We start from the raw sequence: 25597 nt of genomic DNA on the forward strand, positions 1-25597 counted from the left end.
TACTTCAAACACTGAATTTATTACAAAGGTGCATAGAGTTTATGCCATTTGGTTTGAATACTTATGTTTAACCTACAAACAACATAGAAAGCGAGGTTACAGTATGTAACAAAAGCAACAATGGTTATCTAGTAAATTCAATATTCTACTGTCTTTAATTTCACAAAACATTTCTGAAACAAAGGCACTTACAGAATTAAAAAAAAAGAATGAGATATATCACCATTTAAATTCTCAGCTCCCTCCCCACTCCCTAGAGCACTGTGGAGAACAATGGGACATGAAGGCAACAGCTACTGGGACTGACACATCAGCAGTGCTTAAACTGAAAACTTATGGATCATCTCCATCTTTTCTGTAACCATCCCATTCTCATCAGTATTTGAAAACAAGCTTCAACAAGGCTGCCAGGCAAGAGCCAAATAAAATTTGGTCCTACACCTCATTGTTAATGATGATTAATGCACTAACAGTAAGAAGTTAATCACAATCTGATTAATTGTGAGCTGGACCATTTTCTTTCAGTAAGTTTGGTAACTGAATTAGTACTGCTAAGGCAATTCCTTGTACATTAATGACTCATCTCTTCACTTGTATATAGTCATCATTCATACATACCCACTGATGGAAAGGTGTCAATTTTCAGGCTCCTTAACCCTACCCCTCATCTCCCACCACCACGCACAGAGCAGTGGCAATGCAGGACTATCTGTTTGTTCTGTACAGCCTCCACCCCAAAACCTTGTATTTGGGAAAGTCTGTTATTGCTGCCATTTTACTTTCCTCCCATCTCCTCAAGGATAATGGCTGAGCCATCCTGCCATGAAACTGCAGATTTCTCTCACAACCCAAACATGACACTGTGACTGCCATGAGCTGCTCCCTTTGTCACTCACACCAGGTGGGGGACAGGAAGAGCAGGACACAGTAATAACCTCAGGAAGCCCCACACTGGATGCTGTACCTGTGCTTTCCCTGGCCTGGCTCTACACAGGCTAACGAAGCTGCTGGAACAATCTCTGCCCTCTTTCTCCATGAATAAACACCAGGGGTAGGATCTGTAGAACAGGATTTATTTCTGCAGTTACTCAGTGCTCTCCCACAGAAACATTCCAGATTTCTAAGGCAATACTTCCTCCTCCATACAGGAGACACCATCCTTTTTTTTTGTTTCATCCCATGTAACATCTGACAGTTTAATGAAGCTTTGCCCAATTCCTCAGCTGACAAGGCAGGAAAGAGGAGGAACACACAGACACAGGATACATGGATACATGCCCTGTAAGTGCCTCTTGGCACCATATCATGCTACTAACTTCAACACTCAGAAATGTGTTAACAGAGGGGCACAGGCTGTCATGAACCCCAGTGTAAAAACTTTCAGCAATGTTCTTCTGAAATGCCCTGAAAACTTTCTTAAGAAAAGAATTGGAATAGTTAAGAAATAGACTCAAAAAATGAGGAAAAGGAACAAGGCTGCCTTTGAGAGCAGCAATTTCCATCTACTCTGTGAGGTAAAACAATGCACCAAATGATAATATACCCCAAATGTAGAATCACAGGACAAATGGCTCAATGGCCTCTCTAAAAAATATAATCAGTATAAAAGATATGTTAAAATGCTTTCACCAATTATGTCACAGTGATACATGCAAATAACTACATAGTTCTATGAGGATTAACAACAAATTGCATTTCAATGTTGGAAAAGACAGAATTGTTGAGGACAGTGAGAAACCCCCCACCTTATTTGTTTGAGCAATGAAAGATTCATAAAGCCTAAAGCCCCAGCAGCATTAACAGTCATGAGGATGTCTCAAGATGTTTCATGACTGAAAGCATTACCTTCTTAAAAATATATTACCTGGCTGTGACCAAATCCTTTCTTTGCCTGATTTCTCATTTTCTGCTCAGCTTTATGGGAATGTTGAAGACAAAAGGGAGGTTTAATGCCCACTGTGGCCCCTCACTCTGCACATTGTTACTCCAGTGCAGACTGGATTTCTAAAGGTCTGCAATTCTTAGGTTCCTGCCACCTATAGCTCCCACTAGAGACAGTGGAAAAACCCTGAGCATTTGAAAACCTCAATTTTCTGCTGACATCCCATCCCTCTTGTAAAAGAATTCCTTCTCTGTGATGAGGCAGGAATGAATGCTGCCAAGGTACCTCTGCTTAACATGTGATTAAGAGGCTGATTTTAATTCCAAACTCATCAACAACAGATGGCTGAAGTAAGCTTGTCCAATACTACCTGAACAAGAAATACTCATCCAATAATTTTTATGAATAATTTTCAGGGTTTCAGCTTTTGATCTATTTGGTCCTTTAAGTGGCAGCAAGTCTGTTGATTTCTAGCTATAACACCTTATGGAGGCACAGTTTATAAACCTTAAAATTGGGATAGAAAACAAGGAAATAACAAACTCATGCTATTTAGAACTAATTAAACATGGTTTACTATCCCTTACCAAAGGTAAATATGTTGCAAAACAGGAGAATTCCCTTTTGAATGATAAATGAAATGTATTAAATGGTAGCTTACCTAACAATAGTAGCTTCAAAACAGGCAGAACTTACATAACATGTATCAGGTAGTTTCTTAGAGGTTAAGTTTTTACATTTTAATACTGTGCAAAAGATTGCTACAGCTTTGGGTATTTGACAATATTCGTATTAGACCATTCCTCTCAAAATTATTGTACAGAAAATGGCATTGTGGTTCTGTATTTCTGAAATACTTTCTTCCCGCTTCTCTCATTGTATCTAGAGCAAAATCTCTTTTTTTATTTGCTTGAGGTATAAATTAACTTCTGCAAGAAAAATACTCCTTCCTTGGAGCATTAAAAAAAAGAAGATACTGAATTGATTTTCACTCTACTTAAACAAAAGATGGTTGTCTTCCAGAAAAATATAGTATAGGTACATAGTGTAAACAGAACAAAATTATATTTTGTATGCAGAAGCACAGCAGAAGAGCTTTTCAATAGGTGGGCTTCTGAGGATCCACGTAAGCAGGGTTGTAAGGGGGCTGGGTGGGGTAAGGGGCTCCAGCACCAGCTGCAAAAGCAAAACACAAGAAAAAACAAATTTGTAAAATGTACAAATTTTATATAAAATGGCAAGATCTGTTTTGAGCACACAGTTAAGATGTTTAACTTAGCCAGAATCTTAATTGGACTTGAAAACAGCTTGTGGTCACTCATAAGACATCTGCATTTCAGAAGAGCAAGAACAAAAACTTTTGTTCTTGTTGCCTTTGGGGCTTTTTTGATGCTGAGTGTACATGAGCAGCCTTTAGGGGAGAATCTAGTCTGAAAAAAAGGAACAAATCTGGCTCCAAAAAAGTCAGTGGAAGTAAGGGGTGCACATACAAGAGTATATACCTGAAAGTGTGCTGAGAAAAAAAAATACTGGTAAAAGTACTAGAGAAATCATCTTAGGATTCCTGCAGGGAAAATGTTTTCCTGTGAAGTGTCAAAAAATTAATTAAGGAAGTAAAATAATAGGGAAAAAATATCCCACTACTACTGAGCACATGAAAGAGTTTGACTTCTATACCAGATGTGCATCCCTTGGAATAGATCCTTATTTTCTACTGTTCTGAGAAATGCTGCTCTCAAGTGGCATCTCCATTTTCAGCTCTGTCCAACAGCACAAGTTTGTTCAAGTAGCACCTGATCAGATCCCTTGAAAGTGCAAGTGTAGTTATCTTCTGCTGATCTTGTAAAGTGAGTGGGTTTAGCTCCTGTGTGGCAGAGCAGGTATTCTCTCCTGGCATGTGACCTAATTAACAGCCTGCTCCTTGGTTAACAGGAAAGAACTCTCACTGTGAGGCATTTTCAACTGCCAACATGGAAAGTGCTTTAGGATGTTCCCAGAAAAAAAAAAAAAAAACAAACAAAAAAACCCAAAACAAAACAACTGTTTTAAAACTAAGAAACGAGCGAGCAAAAGTGAAATGACTAATTTATTGTCTCCCTCATATGAAAAAGATGAAGCCAAAGCACTTTGGCATAATCCTGTAAAACCCACAGTTTCTTTGGCATTTATAACAGAAAAAATAGTCAACAGTCCTGCCAAGTCAGTGTTTTCACATGTGGGGCTGGTTTGCACATTAGTAATGTAAAATTTCTAACTGTTTGCAAATCTTTCACACCATGAAAAGCCATTTTATATTAAAGTTGTCCTAGAAGTTACTTTCTAAGAGCATTATCTACTAGTCAGGACTATACTTTGTTACTTAAAAGGATGACCAGTGAGGTTTGTAAGAGAACTTGAAAATCGTACAGATAAAAGCCTAGTTTTGGCCCCTCTGAGCAGTCTGGAGCCAATTGTTCAGAGAACAGCTATTACTAGCAAAAGTGGGAATTAGTCATTGCAACAATAAGGCTGCATGAAAACAATGCTGTGAAAGAAGGAAAGCTGAAACAAAAATGATTCTGATAATTCTACCTGCAAGTTGTCAAGAGACTTCTCCTTCCAATCCCTTTGTCATGGGCAGGGACACCTTCCATGAGACCAGGGTGTTCAGAGCTCCACCCAAACTGACCCTGGACACTTCTAGAGATGTGTCCATAGCTTCTCTGGCCAACTTGTGCCAGGGCCTCACAAACCATACATTAAACAATTTATTTTTTCCTAATAACTAATCTAAATTTGCTGTCCTTTAGTTTAAATCCATTCCCCCTTGTCCTGTCACTACATGCTCTTATAGAATAGAGCTCACAGATATTAGATTAGAAAGGGAACGGGGAAACAACCAACTCATGTATACATATATATGTATGTTAATTGACTTTGATTTTAATATTAAATGTCAGCTGAATTAGTAAAGCATTCTACTGGATCTGCTGACAGTCCCACACATTGCCAAACCTTGCCAGTACAGCTCCAGCTCACACCTCCTCTGGCAATGCTTAACACAGTGATAGGGAAATTTCCACCAGAGTGAATAGCAGCATCCACCACAACCTGAGTTTTACATAATTTGTTTACATTTGCATTAACATAACCACAGAAAATAATAAATGCAAATAACATAAGATTTTCTCCAGAGCAGCTGTCTCTTTAGCTGTTTAGGAGATGAAGAAGCACTTGGTGCTGCCTTACCTGCCACAGTTTCATGGTAAGCTGGGGGTCCTGCTGGCTGCATGGGGTAAGGGGGAGGGTACTGAGCAGGGTACGGAGCCGCTGGCATCCCCGGCTGGGGCTGCACAGCCACGGGCTGGTAGCCTTGGTATGGACCTGCTGGGTAGCTGGGTGGCACTGCTGGTTGCTGGGGATAGGCAGAGTGAACCACTGTCGTGGTGGCAGTGGTGGTCACCACAGCTACAAGCAAGGAAAAGGAACGTGGTTAATGCTGGTGGTCCCTAAACAAAAACCCCAAATGACTCCCAGACTCCCCCACATGGTGGGATGGAAGAGAACTTTTAAATGCTCAGAAAATATTCTAAAACATCCCTCTGCAACTTCACATTCCGAAGTGGCTTAAATGCTTATTTTTAGTATTTAGGTATTGCAACTTCTGAGCAGAGTATTTTCACCTCTTATAGAAACACAATTTTACATGAGGAATTAAAAAAAATCCTCTTCAAAGATGTGAAAAAGAAAATAAACTTAGAGCTACTTACGCCGTGGTCTTCGACATGCTTTGTACAAACAGCAACAGGAACAGGTGAGGCACAGAATAATAGTAATGACAATTACTGCAAAAACAGTAACTCCAATGGCAGTAATGGCTCCAAAACTGCAAGACAGAGACCACCAGCATTGGTAAGAGTCATTCCCTAACCAAACCTGCGGCAAACACATTGCTCTACCTCCAATCTCTCAGTATTTATTGGACTAAAAAAACAACTGTGCAAGGCAATGCTGCAGGTGGTCAGGTCTGCTAAGCCAGGGGAAGCTGAACCACCCCTGACAAGGGGTCTTTGGTCCCACTCATTTTAGTCTGTGACTATTGTTCTTTTAGGGTGAACACACAGGTTCAGAGCATGCCCAAAATGAAGCAGCCCATCTGTCAGGGTGACAGCATTCTTCCACATTCCCTAAGACTTCCCAGTCCCAAACTCAAAACAATCATTCTTGGCAGGTTCCTTGGCCACTGTAAACAGGTATTTTAGAATCCATGTTTCGCACAGTTAGGAAGAACTGAAATCATGACTTTTCTGCAACAGCAAGTATGCCAGGCTAGATTATGGGATATAGAAACACTGCCTAAAACTCCCAAATTTATTATGGGAAGACCAGAGATTACAACAGCTTTGACTTCTGTAATGAGCACCAAATGATGGAGGCAAAAAAACAGTTACTTCTCGAAGCTTTACAAGTTCTATTTACCACCCAGGGAAGAAAAAGTATCAGAGCAAAGCCAGTGACAATTCCCTTTAAAGTGCTAATTGAAATTATCTGTTTCCTACTGTCTGAAATCAATAAAGCCCATCTTTCATGGAAGCCAGTCTCCAGCACTCTTATTTCTTAGAAAACACACCATGCATCAGTTTTAGTAACAATTGCAGGAAATCAGTTTTAAAGAACAACAAGCTCTAAAATAATGACCAGAGAGCCAGTTTCACATCCATCCTGTTTTTGTTTGTTGGTAGAGATTTTGGCTACAGAGTTCTCTTTGGTTTTTTTCCCCTGCTCAGTTTCCTGTTAACAGCTTTAAACAACAACAAAAAAAAAAATCTCCACAGCATCCAGCAATTTTCACTTCGCTACCAAACACCCACCAAATGTGAAAATTGCATTTGAGTATCAGTGACACTGGAAGGTAAAATCACTGACAAAAAGAATTGCAAAATGCTTTATCCCTAGCCCAGATTTAAAAGACCTCACCTCAGTGTCCTCTAGAGCAACTTAACCCTTAGTAAGCTGAGCACTGATAAATAAAAAAGGATAAATTTAAAATGCATTCTTTCCCCTTCAATGAGGGTGCATCAGTTTTATTTTGTTTCTGCAAAAGCTAGAAGAAAAAGCTTGAATCAAATCTCTTTCAAAACAACGATTTTATGAAACTGTAGCTGTATCTGACTTGAGCACTGATTTTGTGAAGCACTAAATACAGCACTATGGATACAGCCATGAAGTACTGAATGGGATACAGGAAGCAGGAACTGCTGCAACCTCCTGAACTCACAGGAACCATGTCAGAAACACTGCCAGGAAAATAAATGGATTACTGCAGCACAACCACAGGATGTAAAGGTGAAAATAATGTGTTGAAGAATACATGCATGTTTTGCCCCATTTATTTGCACAGAACATTTTTGAGATGCTAACCTAAACACACACTTCTAAACACCCAGCTTTTAAGTGGCCTCTAATCTTCATGAACACTAGCTTCACTTCAGCACAGTAAGTTCACAGCCAGCTCATCATCATCCAAAAAATCCCATTTCTTTCAAGCCTGGTGTAAAAAGCAAAATACAAATCTGATTTCAAGAGAAGAGAGAGAACTGCACTCAATTCATACACTGAATTATGATCCTGATTCCAGTGTTCTCAACAAACAGCAAGAATACCTGTGACAAACTAACACCTTCAGAAACTGCAGGACAAAAAATGTAAACTGCAATTTCTGATACTTTCTGTGGAGCTTTTTTCCTTCCTCTTGTTTCCACTTCTGGACCAACCCTGAAAGAGCTCTCTCACTAGGGAAGCTGACATTCCTTCCATTATACACAGTCACTCTCCAGCAATAGTAGTAGAGACAAAGTAAAGAAGTCTTCTAGGTACTTCCTCGGGTTTTTACCCCAGTAAAGGAAAAACACCTTTTTTGTAGTGAACTATGCTAAAGAAAGAAATTCTTGTGTCAAGGAAAGAAATTAGGACTGACAAAGACAACTAAAATTCTTCATTTGTACAGACAACAAACTTCATAGAACTTTAGCAAAGGCTGGGCAGAATCAAAGATACCACAAAAACTGAGATAAAGTGGAGAAATATTTACTTATCATAAATTACCAAGCGCAGCAGGAAACTGGTACAGCCCCCTTATCTTTCACAACTAAATTAATTTCTGATATGAGAAAACAGCACAAGCCCATCTGCAGCCAAGCTGATGGCCATCAACAGATAAAAACACCAACCATGGCCTCCATTTGTTTATTTTTAATAAAGTTTTCTGCTCAATGGAGCAGGTATCTCCTATTTGCTACCTCTAATAAGGAACGCAACAAAAGCAACGCTAAAAAACCAACACACCATGTCCTCATCTTCACCAAGTTGTTAGAGACGCCCTGTGCACTTGCATCACTTGTGTCCTTGGCAAAATGACACAACCACGACACAAGGACATTTTGCACCCATCTTTTGAAGAGTTAAATGGAGACACATGTTTGAAGTGCAGGTGTGTCAAGTATATAGGTTAGAGTTCTGTGTTTGTGTGTGCAAACACTGTGATCCACTCCTACCCACTGAAACACTGTCTGACTGCTGCAGACCAAAATTACAAGCTTTCAGAGACAATCCCGCAAGTAAAATAACAGAGAGGAGTTGGCTCTTCTCACAGTTCTTTAAGGAGTGTAACAACTGATTACTGCCGGGCATTTTTATCACCTACTTCACAGCAGGTAATTTTCCTGCCAGTGCTTGGGCTCTTGCAGGTTAATGTTTTAGAACAGCACAAAGCAGGGAGACAGTTACAGCAAAAACAGTAAGTCCTGTGAACTTGTAATTCATGTAATCAACACTCTCTTTCAACACTGGAGTTCTTCAAAAATAAATTGTTTTCTAAGTATTTTTGTTGACAATCAAAACTATCAATACTCTTTCAGAATTTCTGCATGGTCAGTCACTACCTTTCTGTAAAAATGTCTTTTTTACTTGCCCAAGGAGTACTGACTGAGCACTTCTTGAGAATTTAAGTGATATCCCACTACTGAAAAAGTTGCAGGAAGGCTTCCACTAAGGGATGATAGTCAAGTGAAGTCAGAATGGTGCTCAACATACATTACTCAGTGAATCTTCTAACTTTCAGGAGACAACACATTCCAGGCACTGTATCAAGACTCTTCCAGTGTGCGCTCTTCTTACACAAAAATTGCTTAATTTGATTGCTTTCACCTGATGAATCTGCCTAGAGGGCTTTAAAATACTTGGGAAAAGCCATATTCACATTAAATGATAATTTAATTACCCTTAGCATTGTACATAAATGAAAAAGAACAAACATGAGGGATTGCTGCTTACAGATTCTTCCCCTGAATGGTTAACCATGAGAAAACAAAAGCCAACCAAAACCAAAAGCACACCTGACCCCTGGATTCTGCAAACAAACGTCTGAGTGCAGAAATCAGGGTGGCCACAGCACCAGCTCAGAGTGCTCGGCTGGCGTCAGTCACAATTCAGGTTTCCAGACTCCCACGTTATATATATACCATAGTCTAAATAAAGCACAGTTATAAACAGCTTGAGCTCATTCACTGACATTTCCTGCTTCTCTCTCTTCACAGAAAAGTGAACTTTTACCAATGATTTCATAAAAAACAAAATCAAAATCAAACCTAACCGAAGTTTAACTGCAGCAGTGACAAACTACAACTTCTCAGCAAATGTAAGGGAAAGCAAATATGGAGAGATTTACTCCATTTAGTAAAAATGGAGAGATAATGTCCTGCCCTTTCCTACCACCTCCTCTCTCCTGCCTTGCCCTACCTCCACTTCCACCCCTATCCTCTCACCCTTGGAAAGCACTGAAGTGTATGTGTAATGAGAATGTCTCACAGACTCACCTTTAAAGCTGTCTAATTATTCAAAATATTTATCACCTCACATAAAGGGAATTACTTGCCTATTTTACCCCTTTCAGGATTGAATTCAATGGACATCTTAAAACTTGAGAACCAAGGCCAGGATATAAATAATAATATTTGTAGAAGTTAATTCTCAAGGCAGTTGTTCATATTAGAGATGTTGATTTTGAACAGTCAAATGGAAAAAAAATGTAGAATTTATTTAAAGCATTTTCAAATAGCAAAGTTTCGATTCCAACAATGTATTTTAAACTCTTAATAAACTCACTTAAGTCAGTAACACTTTGTAAGCTGATACAAAGGAAGTTTTCACATATCTGTGCCTTCATGTGAGTAGGACACACTAGAAATTTTGTCTTAAAACAGAAAAAAGTCTCCAAATGAACAATGAGACCACCTAGTTACGAAAAATTCGTTTAAGCAGCCCTTTTATTGTGCAAGTTTTAATCTATTCCAAGATTTGTTCTATGCTTTGAGAAACACATTGACAAGGCTCTTTTCAAAAGCACTGCTGCTTATAAAAACAAACATTTACAATTAATGAGTTATAGCTGTAACACAGGGTGGTCTGGAAAGACTTCAAAAGATAATTCAGGCCATTCCTAAAAGTAAAATTAAAAATTGAGTATATGCATGTCATTCCTTACTGCTCCAGAAAAGGATCCATTTCCCAGAAACATGATGGAATGGTAAACATCCAAGTTTGCCCTGACTCAGGTGTAGGGCATGACCAAACAAGTCCCCAGAGAGAGATGCTTAACGAACATTTCAGTCACAACCATACAATGCCACATACTGCCTGTGAAGTTTAGCGGGAAAATAATCCTTTTTCTTAAAAAAAAAAAAAAAAAAAGCAATATTAATTCCCAAGAGCCTTTCAGAAGGATTAGGTTTTACAACTTTACTAGAAACACAGTTACTCAGTTTAATGTTTTAGCATAAAAATTCAAAACATAAGGACCACTTTCCTAAAGAGTAAATGAAAAAATTTCCTATTACTCGGAAAGCAAACTCACAGGAAAGCATTAGCCTGATTTTAACACTTGCAAGAGGGACCAGCCTAATTTAGCACAGCCAGGAGCTTCAGCACAAGCAGACAATCAGAATATACAGCACAGTTAAGCTTTCTAGTCCAGGTGCAATCACATTAATTGCTGGTGCAGCCTTGGCCACCTCCCCAGAACAGGATCTCTACATGATCAGGAAGTTTCTAAGTGGTTCTTGTGGTAGGCAACAGGCAGCCTAAGACTCAGACTGAGCAACATGGCTTCAACTTCGCAAAATCTTAGTTGCTTCATCAGACTGGCATGTTTGAGTAACTGCAAAGTCATTTTAGAGCTCTGCAATGCAGCGAAGTGTGGATTGAGATTGTGCTATCTGGTGTTTCAGACAAATGTAAACTCAATTAGCACTTCAGAGTGTCTCTCTGGGGTTCTGCCCACCTACAGTCCCTTAATTAATATCTCATGTAGTGTGAAAAGGGTTTCACTTTATTTTGACTAACCCCTCAGAGCAGCAGCAGCTCAAGCTATCATTAATTGCAAACTACTCTAGCAGGAACACATATTAAATAAAAACCCCTAAAACTCAGCACTACTTTCCATAACTCTTTCTGGGTACTCCCAAAAGGAGAGTTTGCAACAGGAGCCCCAGCAAAACAACCGCTTTGTTTACCTGCAGTACCAACAGCCCTGAGCTGCATCCCCCAGAACCCACAGCTGAGCACAGCCCAGGGACCCAGCCCTGGCCTGAGAAACGAGCTAAAATAATGCCATGGGAAGCAAGAAACTCCACAACTGCCAGAGTGCTATAGAAAAAGAAAAGGCAAGAGTCTTATGGGAGGAAGTTTCCTAAATATGTGCTGAATGGAGCCTTTAGCTGTTTGTTCAAATAGGAATCTGATGTGGATTACTTTAAGCCCAAAATAATAAACTTCAATTTTATACACAAAGACCTACTGGAAATAAAGGTAACTACTGTTTTTTAATATTACATTTACATTTTTTAAATTATATTTTTTTAAAAAATAACATGTTTAGCACAACATGTTCTTAAGCAGCCTTTATGAGAAAGTGGCAGGGAGGCAGCTTCCTGGAGTTTGTGGTCATACTCAGACATCTGACACCCTGATCCAACAGGTTATTATGGAATATGTATACAAGCATCTCTTCTTGGTCCTTAAAGAGTGCACTTGTACTAAATATGTCTATTTATATAAATATCTTTGTAATACATACTAAAAATACAATTTTCTGGTGAAGTTTGCCAGGAAATCTATTATTGTACACTTTGTAGAAAACAGAGTTATTGCTATAAGTAACTGATACATTAAAATATGCACATAAGGGGAAAAGCCAAGGCTGCATTCAGAGGGACTGAAGTCTTTCATCACTGTGCAAGAATTAACACTTCAGCTTCATGCAGGCCCCCAGATAATTTTCAGTCCACTGGACCCTCAGCATACAAACTGTCCTTAAACACAACTAAAGGCATTTGCTTCTGTAATTGGTAAATAAATTTTAAATGTTCCTTTAGTGGCAAAAAGATAATGTCGAATGATGACAGATATTTAAGGCAAACAACATGAGTTAGTTCCCTTCCTACCACCCACTTCAAGGACACAGGATGTTCCCCCCACACCCAAATTCAAATTTGGCAATGGGAAGGATTTTTCTTAGATGGTTAACTGAATTAACAGAACAAGTTTAACTGAAAAAAACCCAAACGAAACAAAAAAACAACTAAGTGCTACAAAAAAATTTCAATAAACTTCAAATACACAAAAATTGCAATATTATTAATTTGCTACTGCCAATATCATACTAATTCTAGAAGCAGATTTAAGCAACTAATTGGAAACCAACTTGGCCAAAGAGTTAAAGTATTATTTTTTTCTTGGCAAATTGAAACCTGATGTATGAATTGCCAAACACACTGGAACTGCAGTAAAAGGAAGTTTGGACTAGGTTACACCCACCTGCTTTGCCTGCCTTATAACCCAGCTTTTACAGGAAACACACCTTTTTCTTTACCCACATTACTCATGCATCATCCCATATATAAAATTTCCAAACACTGTGTTCAGACAGAAGCCATGTTTAAATTACATAAATTAATTATCCTGTACTACTATGAACTGACTGCCCCACATTCCCCTTCTCTTCTGGAATATTACTCATCCAGCACAAGGATCAAGGAAAATTTAACACTGTACAAACAAGAACAGACCACTGCAGCAGAGGTCACATCTGGCCAACCACTACCTCTTCTAAATGGAATTGATTATTAATGAGATCTTCACCAAAAGAGTCACAAAAGTGACTTTGATGACTAATGCATTTCACATCCTAAAAAAAACAAAAAAAAAAAACAAAAAAAAAAAAACAAAAAAAAAAAAAAAGTGGTTTTTAAGTTTACCTCTCAGTGGAATTGTGGAATTGAGACCCAGAGATCATAAATAAAAACAGAGGTGTATCACATCAAAAATGAATGGTATAAAATGTTTTGGAAACAAATATTTTGTCAAAAGGCCAATCTCTACACAATTGGTAATTTCCTGAAATTTAACTAATTTGTCCATTTCACAGAAGATCCTACAGCTGCAGTTTTAAAAGGCCGGCCAATTTGAGGGTATTCTCCTCCCATAATACATCTACAAACACAATCTGTGGCAAATATATCCAGCTACATCTCAGGCCATGGCTTTTTCATGGCAGTATACAAAAAAGCAGAGCTGGAGCTACCTTTGGAACTCACATGCTCAAATTTTTACAGATCCTAACAAATAGCCATAATGATCTTTTAAACACGTTTTTAAAGAATTCTCTGTTTCTTGAGCTATAAGATCCCTTTCTGAGGGCTACTCTGCCTGAAACCTCTCTCCAGAGTCAGCTTGTATGTTAAAAATTTACTGTTTTCAGAGTTACGCAGAGGCACAGCAAAACTCACAGCTAGAGGGAACACTCTACCATGGCAGGTACCTACAAGTCAATGAAGCACATAGCCACAGGAAAATTAATTCCTGAACAAAATCCAAGTGATCAATCCTGCTGTGTGTTTGTATGCTCAGGTTGTCTGTTGCTGTCACACAGCCCTCTGTGGTGAGCAGGGCATGCTAACCCAGCCATGCCCATCTGCCTCATGTGCCAGGGCAGCATTTTTCAACCTCTCCTTCCTGCCTGGCTCCTGAGGAAATGAAACCTAAGTGCCTATAGCAGCAGAGACCACAACTCATAACTGTCTGCCACCTTCAAGCAGCTTTTTCGGCAAGAACACAGTGAAAACACAAAACCAAATGCAATGCAAGTTACCAGTGCTAATTGTGCAAGTTGATGTTTACTCTTCAGGCTAGTAAAAAGCCTAAAACATTTCTTTAAGTAGCTTCAAATCCAAGTCTCGATTGTTTCCAGGCAAAAAGCTTACATTCCTTGGTGAGATTAGCCTGTGCTTGAACATGAGCCTCACAGAATGGGCTGTATGCAGTTTAACCCATTTATTACAGGAAATATCAAGGACCAACACTGGAAAAGAAATCCTCTGCTCATTAAACAGAGACTGCTTACATTTCTAGAAGTTTTTTTTCCAATTTTCACAGAGTCCTCCCTCTGGAAACATTCCACACCCACCTGGACACATTCCCATGTAACTTGCTCCAGGTGACCCTGCCTTGGAGCGGGGGGCTGGACTAGATGATCTCCAGAGGCTCCTTCCAACCCTAACAATTCTGTAATTATCTTCATTATTTATTTTCTTACCACTGGCAACCTATTACAGATCCTGGAGTATCCAAAACACCAGAATATGTGAACTGGAGTCCCTGTTAATGATAGCAGAGCAGGAGAAACTGGGCACAGTTCAATATCACAGCATTTTTGACCTTGTCTGTGGAGAAAATATAGGCTTGAAAATATCTAAACCAGACAAAGAAAATCGGGATAACCATATCTTTCACTGTTAGAAATATGCTGGTTTTGCCAGGTTAGCCTGCAGCAGCCTGTTGCAGATGCCACATTTCAACCAGGCATGGATTTTCTCTGTATCACAAAAGGACAAGGAAGCCACAAGACAACACATGGCTCAAACCCCAAATGAGCACATCCCCATTCAACAAGGCTGGTCTGTCTCTGCCGGCCAAAACTTTCCAGGAGGATGGACATTCTGCCTCCCCTTCTCATAAGGAGGAATAGCTTTCCTCAAGCATTACTGTACCTGTTACACAATCTGCTGTAACTTACAGGCAGAAATTAATTCAGAAACAGAGCCAAATTAACTGTGTATGTGAAGTTTTGTTTCCAATTAGAAAAAGCCCAGTATCAGCTGCTCCAACTACATTATTTTCTTCTATAACTCTGATACAGATGTTCTGAATTGCTCCACCTCCTTAAACACTCAAATACTTCACAATTAGTTGAATTGTGGATATGAGTCATCTAATTTCCTTTTCCAGTAAGGATCACTATTGGAAAATTGGCATACCAAGGCTAAGTAATCATATTACCAATGAAAATAATAACAAGTTCTGTCCTGGTGAATCAGTGCTCTGCTTTTTGCACAGTTTCTTAAAATAAGAATACTACATATAGCAGAATGAAAAGGGGGAACCAACTAAATTAACCTTATTACTCACAATCCATCTTTGAAACCAGAGTAAAACATGGGAAAAGTCAGTAATCCAATTAAAATGGGGGGGAAAAATCCTGAAACACCTTCCAGTAGTAAACCTTTGCCACAACGCATTCACTAGCAGCAGAAATTGGAAAAATCACTTATGGTCAAGGAAAAATGGTGACAAATGTATCAAGTTCAGCAGTATGAAACCTATGCCTACACCCTGACTTAAAAGTTCCATGTGAACTTTAAGGACTGATCAACAAAGCAAAAGGCCTGAATCTGAGTTAACCTTGACTTTTATAATTTTCCTAGAATGCTTACATTTGCTTCCAAATGCAGCATTCTGGGAAGCAAAATGCTTTCAAGTACTTAGAAGTGCATTATTAACACACTCCAATGGAGTGCAATTTGTGTGTATGGACCTCTTGCAATGTGAAATACACTTAAAAGGATTGCCCAAAATGCACGCCTACCTCAACAGCATCTGGTACTCAATAGAAATGCAGGAAGACATTAATAGCAAAGGATGATACTAAAACGAAACCTAATGAAAACTGGTGCTTTGCTTGCACTTCTGCAGAAGGCCTACAATAAATGCAGCAAAAAGCAAAAGTACAAGCAAACTAGAAATTGTTCAGCTGGGCAAGACAACAAAGAATAAACAAACATTCCACCCGTAGCCCTTCCCTAACCCTGCCCCTTAGAATTAGGGTGTAATTGTGGCAGGACTTCCAAGCAGGGAGAAGAAACACCCAGACCAGAGTCCAGTGGCAAATCCACAGGTAGTTTGTGTCTTGCCCTCAGAAAGGGGAAGTTCTCTTAAAAAGAGAGGATTTGTGAGCAGTGTGCCAGGGTGGTAATTCAACCTAGAAATCAGCCTGATTCAAGAATGGGGAACTAAACACTTTCTGACCCATAAAGCCAGGAAATCATCACCTCCTTCTCAAGGGCAGTGTCAAAGTAATATTTGCAACTCCTAAGAAAGAACAGGGCACTAAAGTTGCCCTTTCTGTTTCCTGACATGTTACAAACTGTTCAAAGAGAATGCTTATCTTACTGGAGATACAAAGAAATATTCTAACTGAATCAGTCTTTCTCTCCACACAGTGAAGAATTAAACTAACATAGTCATCAAGAAATAAGGCAAAACCTGCCTTTTAAAAGAAATTGGCACCGAGAGAGAGGGTGGAGTATACCTTGCAGGCAAGGAAGCAGGGCAACTCTTCTAGAAGGAATTCAGCTTTCTACTTGGTTAAAAAAGCATAGAAACCTCAACATACACAACACAAAACCCCGGGCACTGTATGTAACTAAACAAAAACCTACTTGGTGTCCCACTGGCTGCAGTCACAGACTGTGTCATTCACTACAATTCCCAGTATTGAAACACCCAGTATTGAAATAGGACAGCTCAGTCATAAGTAATTTTGGAAAGTCCTGAGATGTGGTTTTCCTCCAGTCATATCCAGGTGGCTTTTCAAGGACAGTATTCCTGTGAGTAATTACCACCTTTCTAATAAAATTGCCTAACAAGAAAGTAAGTTTGATGTCAAGTCTAGGCCGTTGCACAACACTTTTTTTAAAGCTGCAATGTAATTGAAAAGGAAAGGAGAAGTCACCTATCTTCTCAAGCTGAGACATTCATGGTTCTCTTTTTAAATATTCCACAGCTGAAAACAAAGATAATTAAAACAATTTAACTGCTCCTTCCTAAATGTTTTTTTTCTGCCATTTACAAAGAGGAAGCCCTGACTTCAAGATAAGGCTCATGCTTGCTGTACCGGAACCACACATCTGAAGACAGAAGATCACCCTACCTGAGAAGGGGCATCCCTCCTCCAAAACATTTGTTACATTAAATCCTCCTCCTTGTCGAAGAGACCTCGCCAAAAGAGACCACGGCTCCAAGACATCCAGGTACCCCATTCACACCACCATGCCAGTGCCTATTGCCTTTAGCGCGGCTCCTTCCTCCCCCGCAGGTAAAGATGTGCCTGGACTTACACAGCTCGGGGGCTCCGCCGGCCCCGACCCCCGCCCGCCGCCCCCGCGGGCGATGCCGCTCGTACGGCCCCGCTCGCAGCCGGTACTGAACCCGCTCCGCCAGAGGTTCCGGGAAGGCCGGGCGGGTTCCCCCTGCAGCTGTCGGGTTCCCCCTGCAGCTGTCGGGTCCTGTCCGAGCCCCCCCGAGCCCCGCCGCGCTTACCCCATGCTCGCCGCCGCCGCTCACCCCGCGCCCGCCGCCCGGCCCCGCGCACGTCACGGCGCCCGCACCGCCCCTTAAAGGGGAGCCCCAGCGCCGCCGCCGCGCTCCCGATCGCCCAAACCCACGCAGAGACAGACATCCATCAGCCAGAGCTGCGCCAGCTCGGGCGGCCCCAGCACAGGAAGGATGCGGAAGTGTTGGAGCGAGTCCAGGGAAAGCCATGATGTCGATAGGAGGGCTGGAGCACCTTCCCTAAGGAGACAGGCTGGCACAGCTGGGGCTGTTCAGCCTGGAGAAGAGAAGGTTGTGTGGACACCTCCCAGCACCCTCCAGTGTCTGAAGGAGCTGCAGGGAACCGGAGAGGGGCTCTTTGTCAGGAACTAGAGTGACAGGACAGGGAGTAATGGATACAAATTGAAAGAGGGGAAATTTAAGTTGGCTATTAGGAAGAAAGTTTTTTACTGTGAAGGTGGTGATGCACTAGAACAGGCTGCCAACAGAACTGCTATCCTGACAGTGTTCAAGGCCAGGTTGAATGGGCCTTCAGTAAGTGGGACATGTGTCCTTGGACACGGCAGGGGGAGGCTGGGAATAGATCATCCTTAACGTCCATTCCAACCCTGTAACATTCTGTGATTAATCCCTGCCCTCTCTTCATCACCTTTTGCACTGTGAAAAACTGGCACATTTTTTTACAGCAGGACTCCTGTCATCACCAATATAGGCTTAAAGGAATTCACTTCTTCCCAAGTTTGAAACAGATGGAGAAACATTGATAGAAACTAACTGCAAAAGATGCTAGAACACCAAGGAGATACTTCAAACAAAAGCAGATTTTCTTCCAGAGCCACTATGGATTCTCTGAGACTACAAAGCACAGAGAAATGGCCATAAACTAAAACAGAGGATGTCCTACCTCATCATGAGGAAGAACTTCTTTATGTTAAGAATGGCAGAGTACTGGAAAAGGCTGCCCAGAGAGTGCATGGAGTCTCCCGTCTTGAGACATTCAAGGCACACCTGGACACATTCCTATGTTACCTGCTCCAGCTGACCCTGCCTCCAGAGGTCCTCTGGATCTCCAGAGACCCTTCCAACCCCAGCTGTTCTGTGATTCTGTGCCAATGCTTCAACCTCCTATTCAGCAGGGAGGATGCAGATTATTATATAAAGAGACTGTTATGGTCTAAATAGCAATATCCAGCTTCTTCCTCATGTCTCTCCTTCTTTCAACACACACAATTTTGAGTGCTCCACATTCTTAACACACAAATTAGTATTTCTATTTTTGTATTCTAGCAGCACAGAATCATGGAATTATTTAGGCTGGGAAAGATCCTTAAGATCACTGAGTCCAACTGTTAATCCAGCACTGCCAGGTCTACACATCCTGATTACACAATGAAGAATCTCTACACAAATCCCATTTTAAAAGCTTGCATGGCTTACCTGAGGCCAGAAAAGCCGAAATCATCGGGATCCTCAAAAATATCCGTGTCGGAGATCCTGTAACAAGTGAATTAATCTCAAAAAATTTGAATTTATCATTTATTCAAGTTACCTAGCTAAGTTTCAAGTGCTTATGAAAGGTAATGTACACTAAAATGAGAAATTCTTTTTGTTGCCTGTGGTGCTAAATGTATGGATTTGACAATAGCCTGACAGCACTCTCCCAAGGCAGTTTTGCAAAATCCAAAACCAAACAGACCATACATAGATTTGGAGCAGCTGTAGATAAATGCATTTACTGCATTATCCCCAAGTAACTAGACAGTGATTAACAACAAAAATCAACAAATACAGCATTTTACTAAGCTCACCTTCACCATTAACTAAGCTTAGTTTTACTCAGATATGCTCTGACACAGGCATCCCTGCTTTGGGGAGGAGAGAGGAGCAAGCACAGCAATTTGTCCACCAAGTGGGGCCATATTCTCATCCTCCACGTGGAGAAAACAAAGCACCAGTTTTCTGAGGGTTTCTGTTACCTTCAAACTGAACCAAAGGCAGAAAAGAAGTGTGACATTTCAGTGTCACTCCCTCCTCCACCTGGGTAAGGATCTCTGACAGTCTTTGCTCCCACACTACTACTGCACATCGTCATGGCCTCCAAGGAACAGATCTGTATGTTGAACAAGTCCTCTTATGCCTGGGTAAAGGGGAGTGAGTGATGCTTGCTTTCCCTGCAGGAATGTGGGTGCTCTTCTGTGCTTCACAGAGACAACATCAAGCTCAGGCCAGTGTTTCACCCCAGACATCCTTCAGTGTTAAGCCCTGCCTGAGCCAGATGCAAGATAAGCAAGTGGTTCAGCTAAGTTTGTGCTCAACCAGCCTCATTCATTCTCCACAGCAAACCTGGCAATTTGCCACATTATCCACTCTGTCACTACAGTAATAACTCCACAATAGCTGGTTTTAGTGTGTCCTCTCTGCTCCTTTGGGATGCCTTTCTCCATGTGGAGCAGGTACCAGTGGTACCTGTCTGGTGTCCTTGAGCATCCTAAAGTGTGAAGTTAAGCTTTCAATGACAAGGACTTTCCACATGATATAGTGATACTGACAATGACCATCATTTTAACAAACATCAAAGCATATTGTATCAGGCCTTGAAGCCCTCCCACAAAGGTAAAAAAAAGCATATTAAAGCTTCATCCCAACCAGTTGGTGGATGTGAGTTTCCTCATTTCCTCGGTGATCTTCTTTACAGCTTCCAGAGGGTCTTCTGCATCAGAAGATCTTCAGAAAAATTAAACAGAGTGTAAGTATTTGAAAATTATCAAGAAGACACATATCAGTTCATGTATTAATTTATCCATCTCATTATTCCCTTTCTACAGGTAAGTAACAAGCATTAATGTTGATCCCTGACAAATCTGATACAGATCTAAAAGAGAAAGGTCCTTTAGGAAGATTTAACCATTCAACAGCGTGTTTTTGTCATTTGATGACAGAATTGTAATGTGTTGTATACATTCAGTTTGCCCCATAACTTACATTAAGCTGATTGCACTGGAATTTTTGTTCATCAAATTTTAGGAATACATTAGAGAAGCAGTATCGATCCAGACAAGATCCACAGCAGAAATCAGGACAGGATTCTGCAAGTTGTACTTTGCCAAAACAACCAGTATATGCCTGACAATCCTCACCCAGAACTGAGAAGAGTTACAATATAATCACGCAAAGTCTTTCTTCTCATCCCAATCAGACCACCTAAGTTAACATTCAAATATGCTGAAAGTACTTGGGTCAGGTCTTACAAACCAAGTATTTCCTTTTGTGTACAGCAAGGGCAAATACTTCTTACACACAGATTATCTCATCTTCATCAAGCACCTCTGTAAGCACTAAACTGCATGAAAATATGAGATGCTGGTGTTACTTTCTTCACTATATCTGATAGTAGCTACCAAATTACTGTAAAAACTCAAAAAGCAACATGAATTGCCAAAACGGTTAAAAATACCAAAAGGCCCTAAAATCAGTTAGAATAAAATGTTACACTTTCCTAGAGATTTGACTTGATGAAAAAGATACAACACCACAGCATTCACTGCAGGTTGGGATTTCCGAGAGACTTGGTTATTTGTACCTGCTGCTTTGTTTACTTCAAAGAAAATCCTAATCCTGATCATCCATTGCACAAAACAGAGATGTCATACAACAGAATCTTAGAACTAAAATCAGTCCAGTAGCATTCCCACTGCAAGCATCACCTGGTGCAGCTCCAGTAGCAATCAATAGGGATGTTCATGTACCAGAATGGCTCCCTTAGGGAATATCCCACACCTGTCAGAACTGCATTCCTTAAGAGACTGGCTTTTTTCTCTCTTTGCCCTTCCAAGCCAGTGTAACTGCACCATCAGCATCACATATTAAAAGCTTTTAACTGCCACAAAAAATACTTCTCAAAGCTTAAGCAAAAATCATTTCCCAAAAAGGACATCACTTAATTTTTTAGTGACAAATGCTGCAGCTGGTTTCTATTTATCATTTTCCTTCCTATCAAAGCATAGCCTGATATCTTGCTCCTAAACCACACTCCATCCAAAAAAACTCAAAATCCTTCAGAAGTAGGTGTTAAGAGAAAGCAAACAAAAAGAGGCAAAGACAATATTTAAATTGACTTCAACATCTGAAAATTCAGTCTTCACTCCATGGCATCAAAAAATACCTGAATACTGTTGCCTGGAATAAAACACAAACCTTTTCCAAACAGTGATGATAATATAAATGCAAGTCTTAAACTGACAGCCTTAATGGTGAACAATATGGTGATATGCACACACAATACAGTATTTCTGTATTTTTATAAGGTTGATCAGTATACCTATCAAATATTGTCCAGTTAGAAGAGCAGCTGATTAGGTCATTTCTCCCTGGGTTCTGCCCCATTGGAGCTGCCCCCAATTCTTTTTTATCCTACACTTTACTGTGTACTGTGTCTATGATATAAGCTGCAAAACAAAGTGTCCTTGCTAGGCTAAAGGCAAGACTAAACAGAATTTCAAGAATGTATTAGTAAGGGTTTGGTAAACTATGAAGGAGGACAGGAAAAGTACTAGAAGTTAGAACTTTGTATCAACAGCCTACAATGTTGCAAATACATGAAAAATATATAAAAATATAAAAATATTTAGGTATCACAGCCAACTATAAAAAGAAAAACAAAAATCTTCTAAGAGTTTAAACATGGAGGGTCATTAAACAGAAAGCGAAAGGAACTTCTGTACCCACAGCACAGTACATTTTACAGCTTTACATATGCTTATACATGGTCGATCAAAATTTTCTTCTGCAGACACCTAATGCCACCTGATTCCTCCCTCCTTCCTCTATCCTTAACAAGGAAATGACAGGTAGCTAAAAATAACAGCTGTTATATGTAATAAAGATAATTTGCACCGGTAGTGATATGTATGCAATATTTGATATTATTAAGAAGATGTACAAGTCGGCACTGGGGATTGTCCCACATATGTGGAAAATGGCTCCCAATAAAACCTCATTTACAAGTTAATACATGTAGCCTGTCTGGAGATGGGTCGTTTCTCAAGGTGATCCAGGAGCTCCCAGCTATGATAGTCTCGGCAATGACCCAAGATTGGAATCACTGGAACCATCCAGGGGGATACATCTTAATACTATGTTCCCACAACTCCATCAGGAGTGCCCATCGCTCCTGGACACTGGATTGTTCAGCTCAACACATTAAAAAAGAGACTTTATGAATATATGGGACTTTGAATGGAAAGAAAAGGCTGACTGCTGAAATTCCGGCCTCAAGCAAATCAATCCCTATAAGAAGCACTCGTACTGGGAGGGTGGTGTGTGGCATAGGAGACCCTCTGCTGGAGCAGTCAAACCTGTGTCTCACCCAGCACCAAGCCCAGACTCGGCACTGTCCTCTTCTTTGTGGCTGGCTCAGATAGAATTCGACTGCTATAATAAAATTGTTTTTTCATTTTTAATTTGGCTGGGTCAATTTTTACCCATAACACAACTCCAAAATACTTTGTGAAATTACACAGCAAGGCAACCAACAAAATTCCTCCCTTTATCTCACAATTGTACTACTGCAGCACAATAAAATAGCAAGGCAAACCAAAGGTCTAGGCCAGTTCTTAGGTGGCTGAGCTGAGCGACCAAGGGCCGAGCACACTAAAGAATAATTTGGTGCCTCTACTTTGTTCCTCTCTTCTTCCATCCCCTGTGGCATCCATGAGACTCTTCCTCAACTCCAGCTCATCGACTGATCATCTGATGGCACTTTTTTCCCCAGCTGGTCTTCTGATGGTTTAATTATTTGAATCACCTGAGAACAGGTACAGTCCGAACCCAACACAATCCAGTTAGACGGGTTCCTCCTATCCTGGAGGGCATCAGCGTGGTAATTTCACACCATCAGTACCACACAAAACCTTTAAAGGCTGACCAAATTCCATCTCAAGAGCAGAGCTGCCAAACTCTCCCCACCCAGTCCCCAATCACTGCAATAAATACCAACTTCCACCCCTATTTATTCAAGAGCAACTTGCATACAGTTACAGCTATAGCACCTGCGCAGTGAGTCAGCTTAAAGAATCCTTTTTCTAGTGCTCATACCTTGAAGTACTTACAGATAAAACTCTGACTACATCAGCCACACTGATTTCAGCTCAGCCCCCCAACAAACTGGGATCCTGGATTACTCTGACCAAGTCAATGTCTTCTTGTGTATCACAAGCAACTTTTCTGCACAGATTTGTGCAGAATTTGATCTCTCTGATCAAGTGATACCACTGATATATAAAATACAAAGAGTGCTTCTCCTTCTCTGAGACCTCACCAGCTAAGTTCTATGATCACATCTGCTCTTTCTAACAAAGCTGGGGAAGACCACATGGTCCATCCTCTAAGCACAACAAAATAGCAACAGATTGGGCTGCTGAAAAAAAAATTATCAATAATAGAATTTTATGTATGAACTCAGTCATCAAACAAGCTTACATAAGTATGTTGTTTATGTGATATCACCACTTAACACCTCAGAGTGCTTCTATTATCTTCCAGTAAAATGGTAGAATGTACTGTATTGGGGGTGAAAAAGTGAAGGTTTTTGACTGGATGCTTCAAGAATAACCCGCAGCCACTTTAGTACATCATTGCAATACCTTAGTTACCAACAGGCCCTATCATCAGATGGGGTCTCGCAGCCCCTGCTGGCCGACACCACGGCTCAGCACAAACCCACCGAACTTCAGCAAAACTTTTCCCTCAGCGAACCCAACTCCGCCCCAAAACAGCTGTGCCTGTGCGGGCACTTCCCGCCGCCGCCGGGACCGCGTGTCCCCGGCGCCACGGCTCCTCAGCCCCAAACACCACGGCTCCCGTGTCCCAAACACCACGGCTCCCGTGTCCCAAACACCACGGCTCCTCAGCCCCAAACACCACGGCTCCTCAGCCCCAAACACCACGGCTCCCGTGTCCCAAACACCACGGCTCCTCAGCCCCAAACGCCACGGCTCCCGTGTCCCAAACGCCACGGCTCCTCAGCCCCCAACGCCACGGCTCCCGTGTCCCAAACACCACGGCTCCCGAGCCCCCCAACACCACGGCTCCTCAGCCCCCAACACCACGGCTCCTCAGCCCCCAACGCCACAGCTCCCGTGTCCCAAACACCACGGCTCCCGTGTCCCCCAACACCACGGCTCCTCAGCCCCCAGCACCACGGCTCCCCGTGTCCCAAACACCACGGCTCCCGTGCCCCCGGCACCACGGCTCCTCAGCCCCCAACACCACGGCTCCTCAGCCCCCAACACCACGGCTCCTCAGCCCCCAACGCCACAGCTCCCGTGTCCCAAACACCACGGCTCCCGTGCCCCCGGCACCACGGCTCCTCAGCCCCCAACACCACGGCTCCTCAGCCCCCAACACCACGGCTCCTCAGCCCCCAACACCACGGCTCCTCAGCCCCCAGCACCACGGCTCCTCAGCCCCCAACACCACGGCTCCCGCGTCCCCCAACACCACGGCTCCCGTGTCCCCAACACCACGCGTTCCTCAGCCCCCGCCCCGGCACAGGCGGCAGAGCTGAGAGTGCTGAGCTCACAGCCTGGGGCTCCCCACGCCGGGAGCTTCGACCGGGCCTCCCCGGGGGATGTGATCTCGGCCTCCGAAAGCCACGCCGGAGCCCCCCGCTCCCGCACCTTCCCGCGCTCACCGGCCGCCGGCAGCAGGAGGAGGCGGAGGAGGCCGAGGCCGAGCCCACCCCCACACAGCGCTGGAGGGCGGCCGCGCCCCGGGCGCGCAGGGAGGGGGCGGCCCGCGGGACGCGGCAGGGGCAGCGGGCGGGACGGGGCGGGCCCGGCACGGGACAGCGCTGAGGCGGCCCCCGACCCCCGGTCTCAGTTCCCCATTCCGCGCTTCCCGATCTCTGTTCTCCGTTCCTCCGGCTGCGGCTCCTGTTCCCCGACGCTGTTGCTTGACGGTTTCTTTCTCCCTGAGGGAACACCTCATCGCAATATCACTGAATAATTTAGGTTG

At 42.0% G+C, this 25597-nt stretch overlaps 1 protein-coding gene across 2 annotated transcripts; it reads right to left on the reverse strand.

The window, feature by feature from the left end:
• On the reverse strand, positions 1-25349 carry SHISA5 (shisa family member 5). Of its 2 annotated transcripts, XM_021529186.2 has the most exons (6): positions 25275-25349; positions 20231-20308; positions 19022-19078; positions 5632-5747; positions 5111-5329; positions 1-3058 (listed from the first exon to the last, which is right to left on the reverse strand). In XM_021529186.2, exons 2-6 carry the CDS (start codon positions 20254-20256, stop codon positions 2982-2984), a joined length of 495 nt encoding a protein of 164 aa, XP_021384861.1. In that variant the 5' UTR covers positions 20257-20308; positions 25275-25349; the 3' UTR covers positions 1-2981. The 2 variants fall into 2 exon arrangements, with proteins under 2 accessions (XP_021384861.1, XP_021384862.1); XM_021529187.2 differs by lacking the exons at positions 19022-19078; positions 20231-20308; positions 25275-25349 and adding an exon at positions 17573-17632.
• Between the last annotated feature and the right edge of the window lie 248 nt (positions 25350-25597).

This window comes from Lonchura striata, chromosome 12 (genome assembly GCF_046129695.1).
Source record: "Lonchura striata isolate bLonStr1 chromosome 12, bLonStr1.mat, whole genome shotgun sequence".
Lineage (NCBI taxonomy): Eukaryota > Metazoa > Chordata > Aves > Passeriformes > Estrildidae > Lonchura > Lonchura striata.

What these genes read in the sequence shown, in the direction of transcription:
- SHISA5 (XM_021529186.2), bottom strand. Translation starts at nt 20,256, where the DNA reads ATGAGGAAACTCACATCCACCAACTG. An exon ending in AAACTCACATCCACCAACTG is followed by an intron (nt 19,079 to 20,230) that starts GTTGGGATGAAG and finishes CACTTGTTACAG; the next exon opens with GATCTCCGACACGGATATTT. An exon ending in TTACCATGAAACTGTGGCAG is followed by an intron (nt 3,059 to 5,110) that starts GTAAGGCAGCAC and finishes TTGCTTTTGCAG; the next exon opens with CTGGTGCTGGAGCCCCTTAC.